At 39.3% G+C, this 15,681-nt stretch overlaps 2 protein-coding genes across 10 annotated transcripts; one reads left to right on the top strand and one right to left on the bottom strand.

The window, feature by feature from the left end:
• LIG4 (DNA ligase 4) lies at positions 1,132-5,126 on the bottom strand. Its single transcript, XM_021415464.1, has 2 exons — positions 4,986-5,126; positions 1,132-4,714 (listed from the first exon to the last, which is right to left on the bottom strand). Exon 2 carries the CDS (start codon positions 4,696-4,698, stop codon positions 1,960-1,962), a length of 2,739 nt encoding a protein of 912 aa, XP_021271139.1. The 5' UTR covers positions 4,699-4,714; positions 4,986-5,126; the 3' UTR covers positions 1,132-1,959.
• Positions 5,240-15,179, top strand: ABHD13 (abhydrolase domain containing 13). Of its 9 annotated transcripts, none has more exons than XM_021415495.1 (5): positions 5,240-5,377; positions 6,184-6,340; positions 6,844-6,879; positions 8,301-8,494; positions 10,674-15,175. In XM_021415495.1, the coding sequence occupies exons 3-5, from the start codon at positions 6,857-6,859 to the stop codon at positions 11,720-11,722; spliced, it is 1,266 nt and encodes a 421-aa protein (XP_021271170.1). In that variant the 5' UTR covers positions 5,240-5,377; positions 6,184-6,340; positions 6,844-6,856; the 3' UTR covers positions 11,723-15,175. The 9 variants fall into 9 exon arrangements, with proteins under 9 accessions (XP_021271170.1, XP_021271151.1, XP_021271160.1 ...); XM_021415485.1 differs by having other exon boundaries at positions 5,245-5,377; positions 6,171-6,340; XM_021415476.1 differs by lacking the exon at positions 6,184-6,340.

Genomic DNA, 15,681 nt, shown 5'->3' with positions numbered 1-15,681 from the left:
TCACCTACAAAATCCCTGTTTTCAAAGATCTAACTAATTAAGGAAATGGGAGTATTTAATGCAGTGGAAGTACACAAGATGTTTTGTAATCAGATTAGGTGTTCAGGAAGTTCAAACAGCAGGCAAATGTTTCAGCATTTTGATTCCAGCTTTTCCTCTCTTGAACGCTGTTTTTGATGGATGATGATTAGCTAGTAACATGGCTAGTTTTATATATGTATTTTTTATTCTTTTTTGTTTTATTATGTTCCAAACAGAATAGACAGGAGACAGGTTTTTTGGTATACAAACACCTTTACTGGTCTATCTCAGTTCATACCACTACCTACAGATCTTGTCTTATATTCATTCCTCCTTAGACACCGTGCCAGAAATCCTCTGCATACCTCCTTAAATTAATTTGACTTCTTAGGAAAAGCTTTAGTGCCTGGAACAAGCATTCTTACTTCTTGAATCATTTCCAGTCTCCAACTGTTTCTCAGAATTTTCTTAAAACTAAGCAGACCCACAAAATTCTTCACACCTTCTTGACCTTTTCTGGTAGTCACTATTCTGCCATGAGAAATGATTCTGCCGTGTCCTCCCCCAGCCTATATTCTACACATATACACCTCACCTACAGATCAAGACAGTCCACCCACCAAAGTGTCCATACAAGAAAGATCCCTAAGGATCACCTAAAGATTCCTTTATCACAGTGATATATGAAGAACAGAATTTGTTAAACATTTTAATGTAAACTTGCAAAACAGTAACTGAAAGAAGAAAAACACACCAACTAAATTGTTTGACATTATCCAGTATGCTATCATGCTACATATAAATATGCATGAATAACAACTAATTTCTAAACTAATTTCTAGCCTTAATTACAATTGAGGCAAAACACAAAATGAGACATGAACTAAACCAGCATACTGAGCCCACAGGATATTTTTTATTTATTTTTGTGAAAAAGAAACCCGCTGTTAATATGCTGTGGGAGTCAGAAGGAAGACTATGAAGTTTGTTGAGAAGTTATTAGATTTACATTCCCCAGCCTTGCATGGCTTAGCAAGAAGAGGAAAAACATTACTAGTACTTCATATTTTTCAAGAGTTACTTCTCAAATAAATAAACAAACAACAGGAAGACTTAAAATGTATTTTATTTAATAATTAAAAATATATATATTCAAGTAAATATTTGGAAATTCATTGCACGTTACTGAAAAAGCATATGAAAATTTTTTGAAAGTGTAAAAGCCTGGTCATGTCATGGTTGGTGGTTTAACTTGAACTGCAATGGACAAAAGATATAATTACAGTTAAGTAACCAATTTGTAGTTTAGACATATACACGTAAGTATTAATTTATTAGCACCTCAATATGAAGTTTAAGTTCTATTTTACAGTGTTTATTTATGCAAAGAAACATCGGATCAATGCAATATCCTAAAACCAAAGTGCTACTGAGGTTGCACGGAACTTAATACTAAAACCAATGTAAACAAAGTAAAACAGTACAAAGAAAGCTTATAAATTATTCAGTTACATACCATACGAAGTATATATCATATACTTTTTAAAAAAATATGAATCTCACTATAAATCACTAAATAAATAGTAAAATTTCCATAAGACAGTGAATTATTGTCTCCATTTTGAACAAGAGGCAAGCATTAATAATAACTAGGAATTTCTTAACTAAAAGACTAGATCTCCCCTGAGACCCGTTGTTGAAGTAAAAGGCTTATATTACTTATCTTGTGGCTTTTTCTCCCTCTCTAGCATAGCTTTGCATACTCTTGCTTCCACAACGGTATAGCTACAAGCCTTCCTTTAATTTCAAAAATAGCGTTATTCTTCACCCACAGGTTTAAACAGATATAAAAACACAAAGAAAATTTAAGACAAGCTCGTAATATCCGAGCTCAATCGTGACCACAAGATTACTTTTACTGTAAGGTTAAAACCGACTTTAAATTAAGAACTGATTTTCATTCTTTGGGACTCCTTCTTTCACTGACTCTGTTACCCACAGCTCAGATACAATTTTAAATTTTTTCCCAAACATTCTCCTGAGAGCTTTCATCTCTTTTACCCGGGAACGATCTTCTCCTACAACAACATGGGACACACCCTCCTCAAGGAGAGGAACTACTTTTGCACCATAAAAACGGAGCTCCAAAGCTCTAATTGATAGTCTTGTGCCATGGATTTTGGTACTGGGTTCATTAACAATAGCATAATAGTCCACATAAATAGTGTTTCCTCTGAATATACACAGTTGACAGCTGTTCCATGAATAACGTTCTTCTAACTCAGCAATCAAGTCCAAAGGCATCTTCTTATTATCCTTCACTCTTGAGAACACTTCCTTGAGTTGTGCAACATCTGTATCTGCTGTGTAGCTGTCTCCATAGCAATCATACTCACGAGCAAAATGTTCTCTCGTGTCAGGAGACATGTGAATCATAAAGGCTGGCTGCCAAGGTACCAGCATTTTGGACTGAAAACACTGAAGAAGCCACTCTGCTTTCACCACATCATATTTGTTGGAAGCAATGATGTTTTTAACTCTGACATTCTCAGCTCCTACAATGACACAGTAAGTGTCAGGTCCAGGGTTCTGTACCACACTGCCCCCACATTCAGCTATTCTGCTTTCCAGTTCAGACTTGGAGTATCTTCCTGTTCCCGTCAGAACACAAAACTCTACATCCTCAAACACACTGGAAACTTTGTTGACATTAGAAAGATCAGGAGCTTTAAACTGTTCAGCTATTCCAATTACCTTCTTCACCTTTGGTACAGTTTTCTTTTTCTTCTCTTGTGGCTCATCATATTCATCAATATAAAGGTGCTTGGATGCCAGCTTCCCTTCTGCTCTGCTTCTGAGATGTTCTAGCATGTCCAAAGTCATGCATTCATACCATTCTTTGTCCTCTCTTATTTTCTCAATTCGGGGGAATCTCAAAGTACAGTCAGTTTTGTACATATCACTGTTAACAATCTCAGCTGCCTTGATCTGAACTATGACGGAGTTGCAAGGTTCAATGTACATTTCAGGTTTTTCAGTGCCACACAAAATGTTACAGGGAGGGTCCTTCCTATTGTAAGGCTTCCAGTATTTAGCCAGTTTCAAACCCAGATCATATAATTCCTTCATAGTATAGCCAGAGCCAACACGACAAATAGAGTGGAAAACAGTAGGTTTTTCATTTGGAGCTGGAGTCTCCGCAATAGCACAGAGAAAATGAGACATCATTCCACCACGTGAGCCTTTTCCCCAGTAGCCACCAACAATAAGAAGATCTAGCTCATCCATTAGCCCATTGACATATTCCGGCTTGATTTTTAACCAGCCTTCCCCACGTTTGTCGGGCTTGTAGGTGGATGTGGGATCTTTTACCATAATCCCTTCCTCTCTGTTATCTATTGCTTCATTTAAAGCATCAATTACTTCTTTTCTTGTCCTGGCACTTTTTTTATGTACAACATGTATCCTGCCTGTTACTGGGGTAAATACGTTACTTAAGATCTTGTATCTTTTGCTCAGGGCTTCGTGACCCAACTTCTGATCATTAATCATTAATACATCGAACACACAGAAGCAGGTCTGCAAATCAGAGTCCTCCACCATTCTTTTAATGTCAAATTTGTTTCCTTTTTGCATAAAGGTTTGTGTTTCGGGATTGTAAGCCATCATTTCACCATCAAGAATGCAATTTTGTATGTCGCTTTTAAATACACTATGAATAAATGGTGTTAATGAGCCATCAAGGGGGGAAGCACCAAACTGCTGAGTATAGTCAAACCCGTTTCTGGAAAAATATTTATACACATCACCATCTTTGTGCATCTGCATACGTTCACCATCCAGTTTAGTTTCTATGTAGAATACCTGGTTATTCATCTGCTTCTCAATTTGCTGGACATCAGCAATAGCAGCGAGCATTGGTTTAAATGCAGAAAATAACATGATAGAAACATCACTGAGCGAGACAGAGGGGTCGTGCAGCTGCCTACAAACTTTTTCCAAATCCGTTGTGACGTTGTGTAATTCAGCAGCATCGGGATGAAAAATTGAAAATATAGTTTGTTGACTAACACCAAGTTTTAGATCCTTTATAATCATCCGGATGAGCCACTTTTGCTCGAGCGCTGTGCTCTGGGTAATTAACTGAAGAAGGCTTTTCTTCACCAGTCCCTTGTTTTTAGCAGCATTGTTGTTTGTGATGGCATCCAGCAGTTCATTGACCTGCTCTACTGTCAGCCTGCCTCGCTTAGGGCTCCGGGGTTTTAACACAAAGTATGCAATCATTGCAAAGTCTCCAGCATCTCCACGTGAACCAGTGGGCGTTCTGTAATTTAAAAGCTTCACAGCATCCTTTCCATCTTTTGGTAAATTAAGCAGTTCGATGTACAGCTTTGCAAGCATGGTTTCCTTAATTCCATATGCCATCCTTTCCCTTTCCAGCTGAGGAAGAATAAGCCGCATAGCAGGATAGAAAGAATCTGTGACATCTTTGTCTTTTTGATGGAGAGCATCGTGGAATTTCCTCCAGGAATCTAAGAAATCCTTGAAGTACTTGGTTTTCTCCGGACGCGATTTACACGTCTGCATTCTCTCCAGGGTGGAACACAGATCCGCAAAAGGCACGTGCGAGGCCACTGTTCTCTTCGGAGAAGGCTGTGACGCAGGTGCAGAAGCCATCCGGGTTCGTTTTCCACTAAAACAGAAAAATACACACGTTTGTAGAGGAAGGAGATGCCTGCATATTATTCTATCTCGAGGGAAAATTAAATAAATACAGGATGTGCCCCTTCATAGATGCCCCTGCCGTGGGCAGGCCCACAGCCACCATCACACCGTTGCCATGGTCACGATGAAGCCCACCTGCACCGGCCGTCCCTCCCGAGAGCGGCGGTGGAGGGGAACAGGGGTGGGTGAGACGGAAAGAAAAGGAACCGCCGCGCACCGCCAGCCCCAGCCAGACTTACGCGGAGTCAGTGAAGCTCGAAGCCCGGCACCGCTGCACTCAGCCTTCCCCCCCTCTGCTCCGGAAGGGGCGGAGCGGGGCGACGGCGTCACGGGCCGCGCAACCACCGGGCCCCGCGTCTCCGCCCGCGCGGAGGCCGCCAGGGCACTGCCTGCGCCTGCGCAATGAGCGCTGCTGCGGGAAAGCCGCGGCGGGGCGGGAGGGCCCGACAGAAAGGAGAAAGCGGAAAGAGAAGCGGCGCTGCTTGACCCGGAAGTGGAAGCTGCCTGACCCGGAAGCGGGAGTTACGGACGGTGCCTTCCTGGCTTGGCAGGAACGGAGTTGAAGTTGCGCTTTGGGGCCGCACTCGGCTGAGGCTCCGCCGGCGGCGGTCACCGCGGGACGATGAGGCGGGTGGGTCTGGTCCCTTCCTGCATGCCCCGCTGGGGGGTGGGCGCCGGGCGGCGGGGCCCATCCGGGTCTCCGCCACGCGAGGCCGCGGGGGCGCTGGGAGCCGGCGCCCGTGCCGTGGGTGGACGCGGCTCCGCTCGGCCGACCCCGAGCGTCTGTCCAAGCGGCTCAGGGAAGCTCTTTCGTGTGGCTTTCTCCCGGCCCCGGGCTAACGGAGGCTGCGGCGTGTCCCCCCTCGGCCTCGTTAGTTTCAGTGTGACGCAGCCCCTACGCGCGGGGGTGTTTGCAGAAGGCAGGGCAAGAGATGACGGCTTCTCTCACCTTAGCGTGATATGGGAATAGATGGAAAAGACTGAACGGGCTGTAAAAATGGAAATGGTATGTTTTAAGAGCACATAGTCGCTAGAATGCTAAGGCTCTAAGACAGTAACAGCCCTCGTTTTTGCTGCTGCACTTGTTTTCTTAACACAATGCCACCATTACTTAAGATATACCTGTAAGAGTCATGAGGATTTGTCACAGTTGTGCGTGGGTGAAGAGCATAATGGAGATTAAGAGGGTAACATTTTCAATCATGAGCGTGCACCGCTTTATGCAGAGCTATGGAAGCGTACTCTTGCAGGAAAAGTGGCTTTCTGGTTCCAAAACAACAGCCCTTAAGTGTCTGATGCTGCATTATGCACGCTCTGCTTTTGGCTCGAGTGAGAGTAGCTGCTTTGTTTCTGAGAGATTTCATCTGTAAGATTTCTAGTACTGAGAGGGTGCAATTTTCACATCGTTATTAAACTTCTTGTAGGTTTTTTTTCCAGTCTAGTTCTTCCTCTGGGTCTGTATTTTGATAGTTGTGGACTCAGTGTTTCTACTTATGGAAGCCTTTGGGAGGAGTACGAGTAAATGTCAAACTTGTGTAAAATTTGTCTGGAGGAGGTGGAGTGTGGAGGATGGAAGTACAGTAGGACAGAACAGGTATCTTCAGATTTCTCTCTATATTCTTAAAAAATAAAAAAGCCTCTGTTTCAAAACCATAATGAAACCCTAAGGGCTGCAGTGATTGCTAAAAGTTAACATTTTTGAAGCTCTTTAAAGAGAGATTAGATATAAAATATCTGAATGCTGCTGTTCATATTCTGACTAAAGGTTAAGTTTAGGAGGCACTGAAAATTTACTATAAGTTTATTATTATATGCTATACATGCTTTATACTGTGTATGATATATGTAGTCCAAGACATTTCAGAGTGGTTCTCAAATTACATTATAAAATGATATTTTCAAGTTTATCAGCTCTTTTTTGTGCAAGAGCTTGAATATGGTATGCATGGCTTCATCAGTGAGTCATGTGCATAACTTCTGAGAGTACTGGCTGTCAGCACTCCTTAAACTTCTTTCAAGTAATCAAATAAAAACATTGATTGTGTGTAACGCAAAAAGGAATTTTACTCAAAGTTCCCAAATGAAATTGTCTTTCAGGCAGAGATGAAGCATGGAAAATCGTCACATCCAAAGGTAAATGTTTTATAATGTGATTAGTGTGTAAGATAGCTTTTTCAGTATTAAAAATGTAGAAAAAGACCAAAAATATGACTAAATCTGTGGCAAATACAAGGATAACTTCATCTGCTGTTCAAAATGAGTGCATAATTGTTCAAAAGTTTTTATGGACTTAGTTGATAATGATATTAACCATTTCAGACTAGCATTAGGGCACAGCAGAATACTATTTATACATCTTAGTCATTAAGACCATTTTTTCTCAGAATTTTTATTATGATGATTGATTTATATTCTGGGTAGTTACTGGGATGTGGAGCTCATCTAATAAAACATGAAGGTCTGTCTGTGGCAGTAATTCCTGTACTCTGGCTTCAGCAGTGAAGATAGATGGATAAGACTGCGACTCAAATTTCACTTCTGTTTTGAGATGCAACGCAGTTTGTAGCTTTGTAAACTGAACTGGTCTTTAATGGTCTTTAAACAAGATGCATTGTTTGAGGCACAGCAGTCTTTTGGCTATGTCTTAATTTCAGGTAGTTCTTAGTGTTGACCTGTGCCACATTTCTGTTCTTCTGTGTTAAAGGTTTCTGCTATACAACTTAGTATTTGAATTCTGTCTTCTGCTTGTTCCTTAAGTGTACAAGCATAATCAAAAAAGCTTCAGGGAAACATGGTCTTTCACAAAAGATAGCTTTTCTTATGCAGCTTTATCAGAAAGACAGGAGGGAATTTTGAAGCAATTAGATGATAGACAAAATTCTAATCATAATTGCGACTAAGAAAAAAGCAGAAGAGCTTGGTTTATATAATCTGAAGAAAATCTGAAGGTAGGTTACACATTTGGAGTTGATCCTTTGAGTATTCGTTGAATTCGGTTTCTGGTAGCAAGGCTTGATTTATGAAATCGTCTTGTTTCACATAAATATTTTAATAATGTAGTAGTCATTTTGTTTAATGAAATGTAATAGCACTTTGGTAATACAACATTATGTTGAGTTCTAGTTGTCCGGTGCATAAATTTTCTACTCCAGTAGCAAAGTACAGCAGCAGTATTTCAGTAGTATAGCACTGTGGTAGTATTATCTTACAGAAATTAAAATAGGAAGCTATGCAGAAATGAAGCTAATGTACTCACAGCTGGTTTTATAACTTACCTATTTCCAGATATCAATCCTTAGTGTATATGGAATAGCCATCTGCAAAATACCTAATTGTCTTATGGAACATTTTTTGACCTCTCTTTTTATTAGTCATTTTTATTCCTCTTTTGTGCGCATCTTGTTGAGAAAGCTTTTTAGGACCCTATTTCATTTTGCAAGAAAGCAAAATAGAGTAGGAGGTGTGTAGGAGGGGTGTTTTTATTGTGTTGTTATCAATGCTACTGATCTTCTCAGTCTTCTAATTCAATGCAGGAAATGTTTGTCCACTTACAGAATCACAGAATGGTTGAAGCTGGAAGGGACCATTTGGGATCATCTAGTCCAACCCTCGTGCTTGAAGCAGGGTCACCTAGACCTAGAACACTTTGTCCAGGAGATCACATCCAGGCAGGTTTTGAGTATCTCCAGAGAAGGAAACTCCACAACCTCTCTGAGCAGCCTGTTCCAGTGCTCTGTCTCTTTTCAAAGTAAATAAATTTTTTCTCATGTGCAGATGGAACTTCCTGTGTTTCAGTTTGAGCCTACTGCATCTTGTCCTGTTGTCAGGCACCACAGAAAACACCCCGAACTCATCCTGTTGATAGCCTTCCTTAAGATATTTGTACACATTAATAAGATCCCCTCTCAGTCTTTTCTTCTCCAGGCTAAACTGGCCTAGGTCACTCAGCCTTTCCTCATACAAGAGATACTCCAGCCACTTAATCATCTTTGTAACCCTTTGCTGGACTTGCTCTAGGAGCTCCATGTCTTTCTTCTACTGGGGAACCCAGAATTGCACACAGTACTCCAGTTGTCGCCTCATCAGGGCTGAGTAGAGGGGAAAGAGAACCTCCTTCAGCCTGCTGGCAACACTCTCTCTAATGTGCCCCAGGATACCATTGGCCCTCTTGACCACAAGGGCACGCTGCTGGCTCATGGTCAGCCTGCTGTCCACCAGGACTCCCAGGTCCTTCTGTGCAGGGCTGCTTTTCCACAGAATCAGCCTCCAGCCTGTACCGGTACATGGGGGGGGTTCTTCCTCCCCATGTATAGTATCCTGCTTTTGCCCTTGTTGAATGTCATGATGGTCTTCTCCCCTCAGCTCTCCAGCTTGTTCAGGTCTCTCGGAATGGCAGTGCAGTCCTGCGGTGTGTCTGCCTCTTCACCCAATTTGGTATCATCAGCAAACTTGCTGAGGCTTTGCTCTCAGCCTTCATGTGCCTTGATGAATAAGTAGAATGAGACTGGACCCAGTACAGACCCCTGGGGATCACCACTAGCTATAGGCCTCCAGCCAGACTCAGTGGCACTGATCGCATCACTGAGCTCTGTCAGTCAACCAGTTCCTTATCCACCTTGCTGTCCACTCATCTAACCCATGTTTTCTGAGCTTAACAATGACAAAAGGAAGTTCTGTTAGAAATGGAAATATCTAACATCCTCTGTCCTAAACTGATCGTTAGACTTGCGTTTTCAGGCAATGTTTGTGCATACATGAATGTGGATATTGAGCATGAATTCATAAATAATATGAGAAAACTAAGTTGGTATAATTGTTCTCTAGGCTATTTTTTATTTCACCGCTTCTACATATTTGAAGTAGGTAGGGTGTGTAAAAACTTTGTCACGTTGCATTTGGTAAATATGTGAATCTTAAGGTGTAACATTTATTTTTTGATTTACTTGTAATCATTTGCATAAAAGATGGCACTTTTTACTGAACTTCTTGCATACTTATCTGGGAAGTGCAAAGACTGGCTACAGAGGTGACTTTTTTTTGCTTGATCCATAGGATTTAATCCTTTATCATAGAACATCACTGACATTTTATGCTTTGTATGTTTGTGATGTCTCTTTTCTCTTTGGACTTATCAGCAGTTGTGCTTTTCATTGGTCAGGGAATAATGTAGGTAGCTACTGTTCTCAGTGGTCCTGTATGATGACAGTCGTGCTATTTAGCTACAAATTCAGTGTGGCTTACTGACCTGATAGCATACAACTATCATTACAAATCAGAACTAATTAAAAAAAAAAAAAATAGCAAAATGCATGTTACAAAACTAAGCACAGTGTGGTATCTTGCTGTGGCGGAGTTTCTTTCTTCTGTTAGGTTGATGTGTTACTCTGTAATCACAGTTGATTGAGGTTGTGCAACACAACTATTAAACAATAGCTCTCTCTTTGTGTGCATTGTTAGCCTTGACTCGTTGCAGAGTGAAGTACATAGGCTTACTGTATGTTGCTCTTAACGTTACTTAATCAGTAGCAGTGTACAAAGAGCTATTTTTGTTTGTGTTGCCTGGATTCTGGAATTACTTACAAGAAGCTTTTACAGACTCGTGTATGTTTTCTGCCTTGGACAGAGGGATGAATCAGGGAAAATGCAACTTGTGGTTCCAGTAAACTAATTTTTAGTGCTACTGTTAGATATTGCCTGCTGAAATACTGTAATTGGGATTTGGGAATATTTTAAAGCCTTTTTCCTATGTTTGCTTTTCTACTTGTTATTCAGAACTGAATGCTTTCCAAAAATTGGAAGGGGTTTTCCCACCAAGTATAATGTTTATGCTTTTGTGTAATGATGTACAACAAAGCATTCATACTTTCAGAAGGTTAAATCAATTCCTTTTTCTCCTATATTCATATTTCTTTTTGAATTTTTTACAGGATCTACTTGGAGTAGAAGATCACTGACTACTACAATGGAAAAGTCACGGATGCTTTGGACCTTTGTTGAAAGATGGCTACTAGCTTTGGCTTCCTGGTCTTGGGGTCTCTGCCGTATTTCTCTTTTACCTTTGATAGTAACTTTCCACTTGTATGGAGGCATCATACTACTCTTACTAATATTTGTGTCAATAGCAGGTATATTATATAAATTCCAGGATATGCTGCTTTACTTTCCTGAACAGCCCTCTTCATCACGCCTTTATGTTCCTATGCCTACTGGTATACCACATGAAAATATCTTCATCAAAACCAAAGATGGAGTTCTTCTCAATCTTATTCTGCTGAGATACACGGGGGACAATGCAGCATATTCTCCAACCATCATTTACTTTCATGGGAATGCAGGCAACATTGGCCACAGGTTGCCAAATGCTTTGTTAATGCTAGTAAACCTGAAAGTAAACTTAATTCTAGTTGATTATAGAGGGTATGGAAAAAGTGAAGGAGAAGCAAGTGAAGAAGGCTTGTACATAGATTCTGAGGCTGTGTTAGACTATGTGATGACTCGGTCTGATCTCGATAAAACAAAAATTTTTCTCTTTGGCCGTTCCTTAGGGGGAGCAGTAGCTATTCATTTAGCTTCTGAAAATTCCCATAGGATTTCTGCCATCATGGTTGAGAACACCTTTCTTAGCATCCCACACATGGCCAGCACTTTGTTTTCCTTCTTTCCAATGAGATACCTTCCTTTATGGTGCTACAAAAATAAGTTTCTGTCCTACAGAAAAATCTCTCAGTGCAGAATGCCTTCACTCTTCATCTCTGGGTTGTCTGACCAGTTAATTCCACCAGTTATGATGAAGCAACTTTATGAATTATCCCCCGCTCGGACTAAGAGATTAGCCATTTTTCCTGATGGAACTCACAATGACACTTGGCAGTGCCAGGGATATTTCACTGCACTCGAACAGTTCATCAAAGAAGTAATAAAGAGTCATTCCCCTGAAGAAATGGCAAAAACATCATCTAATGTAACAATAATATAACTGATATTCTTCTTTGGTGTAGGGGTATACCTGCACTGTGTCTTGGTTTGTGAGAAATGGTAAAAGAATGCCCATTTTTAAATGTATGTCATGTCTGTATTGCCTGAAGAGTGAAATTAAACTTTGAAAGGTCTGATGCTTTATTAAGATGTTCCAGATAACTTTTACATTTGCAGCATTGTAAATGAACCATTTTATGTCTTTCTCATACTTTTTTGATATCTGTCCAAATATTCCATTTGTTTGATATGTACAACAGTTGCTATTAAAAGAAAAAAAAAAAAAACTTGCTACAAGAATAGTACAGAACGCTTTAGTTTAGAACAATGGGAGGCTTCACTGCTGTATGTGTGAGCTTTATGGACAGTCATGGTTAGCTCAATGATTTGTTGTTTCTCCTAGAGTTTATTTAAATTGTGCCATGCATGAGATAGTTTTATTCCTTGAAATTTTATATTATGCAAGGTGGGAAGTCTTTTAATGTGCTAAATAATATACAGTAACATTAATGATAGCGTATACTTACAGGTATACTATCCTTGGTTGTCACATTTTTTAGGCATACGTATGTATATTTCAAACTGCAGCTGAAGAGGAAAAGACATTTTCCCTGTTTTCAGTTTACTGTTTGTATTATCGTATCGCCCATAAAGCTGTATGTGGCTGAACATGATGGCTGATGGATTTTGCCCCGGCAATTTCTTCATAAAAGATAAAGGCAATCCTCAAAAAGAGAGCAGCGTGATTTAACTTCTAAGGCTCTTGTCCAACCAAGTCTCTGATCACTAACTTACAGGCAAACTGTTTGTTGATGTTGTCAGCCCATGTAGTTGAGGTAGGATTTCCTAAGGTGGAGTGGTCAGTGTGATGGAAGGGAGCATCACAAAAGTTAAAAGTATCTATTTGTGTTTGGTTTTAGGCTGGTATAATTAAATGTCTGTGCCCTTTGTTTCTTTTGGAGGTATAAATAAATCTAATTACCAGTGATTACAATTAGTTACATATATAGACATTACAGTAAGGATAATAAGAACGAGCAGCACATTAAATTTAACAGGCATAAGATTAGTTGGAGAACATTAACACTTCTACTCATTTGCTTATAAAAACAATTTTTTTTTTTTTGCAATTCTGTCACACGGTGTGAAAGTAGCCTGTGCATCGGCAGTAGGACTGAGTTTTCTTTAGTTATACTGAAATTATTTACGATTGTATCTCACCATATCAGAGCCAGCAGTACTTTGAGTGAATGAGCCTGATTCTGACTGAATGTTGGGTTTTGGCTTTATCCTAGGTAATCTTTCCAAAGTTGTATGGTATTAGCTCAGTTTAATGGGGTGTGTTGTGTGAATTATTCTACAGATTTAATTGCTCATCTGCTGCAGCTGAGAGTTTGCCTCTTCAAGACATTTTTATGGCTGTGGAAAATCTTCCACCAAACCTGTACAATTGCCCTTCAGGTTGAAATTTTTAAATAAACTTATTTTTTCACCATGATGCTCTGATTCAGAAAAGCATCACAATATTTTAAGCTTGTGCTTAAGTTCTTTTATTGAATAAAACTGCTTTCCAGAATTGTTGCATTAATAGTTATGCCTCCAGTTTTTTACATGGAATTAGTTATTGCATGGACATGCATATTGTCAAGATTACAGGTAGTGATACTTATTTTATTATAAACACTTCAATATCATCTTTTCTATTTTTTCTTTTTTAAACAAGCATACATACCAGAATTTGCTTCTAACTCTGGTAAGTATATTTTGTCATCCTGTTATTAAGGTTTGTTTAGAAACAGTCGAGAAAGGTATAGACACTTTTGAACCTAAGTCTTAAAATCATTGTAGACAGTGTATAGCTTAGAACCTGACAAACCATCTCCTCAAATGTACAATGGTAATTTTTTTTTCAGAGACTTTTGGGAGAAAGGATTTTGGTGCCGTTTGGTTTGGGAGGACTGAGGAGGTGCTTGTATAGCAAGAGAGTCTGTGGGCATAGCACTCCCTTTTTGTGATGTTTTATAAAACACTGTTGGTTCTTCTGTCACCCATGATATATTGCTTCAGCTGTTTCCTAATCCTTTTGAATTAAGGTGGAGGGATAAGGGATAAAGAAGAAAAATAAATGGGTGTGTACTGCTTTTTTTTTCTGAAAACAAGTGATAAAGCTAAAAGGAAAAAAAAAGATTACTTGAAAACTGAATGCAGATAAGTAGTTGTTTCAGAAGTTGTCATAGCTTGCCATTAAACACTATTGTATTTTTTCATTAAATGTGAATTTCCTAAGTAATAGAGGATTCTACTCCACTTTGCACAGATCAAATAGGCAGACAAAAACATTAACCCAAAACACCTCCAGTGCCCTTCCAGCCTTCTGGATTATGTGGCACTTCCATACAAATAAAGTGTTCACATTTGGGCCTGCAGTTAAGTCAATGTCAAATGTGTGGCCTTGGATTATGGTAATCAGGAGCTGTTCATAGTGCATGGTATTTAAACCTTACTTTTTATTATCAAGCCATATCTTTTCACCGTAGTGTCTGCAGAATGTAAAGATACCTGGTTTTACAAACACAGAGTATGAGAAGATGCAACCATCATATATGCATACTTAATGTCTTTTCTTCCACTTTCCACATAAGGAAGAATATATAGGCTTAATACACTGGACACATCCACATGTGGATGAATACCTATTATAATTCTGTTTGTCATTGCATTGGCTATGAAATCCACTGAAAGAAAACAGGAAGGAAGTAGTTATGCAAATATTCAAATGCTGTAAGGATTTAGGATTTAGATAAGGGAAAAGGGGGAAGAAACTTGTAGCTTGACAAGACAGGACTTGCTTTGTTTTGTGGTCTGTATGATGGCAACTCATGGCTGTCTGCTGCTGAAAGCCATTTTCAGACAGTACGTTGCAAGAATCATAGTAATAATTTCAAATTGCCAAAAATTCTTATGATACTATTGCATTCGTTGCACTTAATACCATTATATGTTTTCCCATACCAGTTCTCCATTTGTGTATAGATGTTTCCCAAGTGTTTGTTGTACATATGTGTATGTTTCTAGTTTGAGAAGAGGAAGTTGATTTATTTTCACAGATTTGTAAGAAAGCCTTTCACGTTGAATATGTTCATTAAAGGAACTGTCCCTTTTATAAGAGGAACTTTGTTTAAAAAAAGAAAAAAGAAAAAAAAGGCAAGTGATGGAGGAGGAATGGTGGAGTGATGGAGTTGAACAGCTGTTAGCTATAGAGTCCTTGTAAGGAATCATCTAGTACAAGACCTTGTGTGTGTGGTATTAATTAGTGGAAATGCTTGAGGCTTCCTGCTGACCCAAGTTTACATTCTTGGTATTTGCTTCTGAACTGTGAAACACAGAGATAAGCTATGCTTTGAGATGGGGAGGAAAAAAAAAAAGTAAACTGATAAAACTGCCCTCATGTCCATTTCTCAGGTAAAATTAGAAATATAGCACAAATGCATTTGGTAGGCTATGGACAATCTCTCAGATGAAGGGCAAAAGGCTTAACTATTTATATAGAATATGCATATCAGCATCTCTTAGCTAATCATTTGTGTCACCTTGAATGTTCCTAGTGAAGAATACAAGGCTGAATACTAAGGTATGGTTTCCTGTTAGCAAAAAGATGCAGACATACCTCCATTTGTATTCCATAATTTAATTCTTGAAAAGTATATTTTTATTTTGTTAGCAACAAGTGATTTTCCCAAGGGCATATCTGCTAAATACAAAAGCAGTGCCTCCTGCACTGGTGGGATCAGCCTGGTGTATCCCATTGAGAATAATTAACGATGCCATCCTGCTTGTATAATTTAGAGTAGAATCCTGTAGAAGTGTAGTTAGAGAAAGCATATTCAAGTTATAAATAACACATTTTGAATTCAGGAATAGTCATTGAATAAATGATTCAAGCTTTCTATTTGATTTTTC

The sequence above is a fragment of the Numida meleagris genome, chromosome 1, assembly GCF_002078875.1.
Source record: "Numida meleagris isolate 19003 breed g44 Domestic line chromosome 1, NumMel1.0, whole genome shotgun sequence".
NCBI lineage: Eukaryota > Metazoa > Chordata > Aves > Galliformes > Numididae > Numida > Numida meleagris.
The sequence above is the reverse complement of the archived record's forward strand: the minus strand, read 5'-3'. Positions and strand labels throughout refer to the sequence as shown.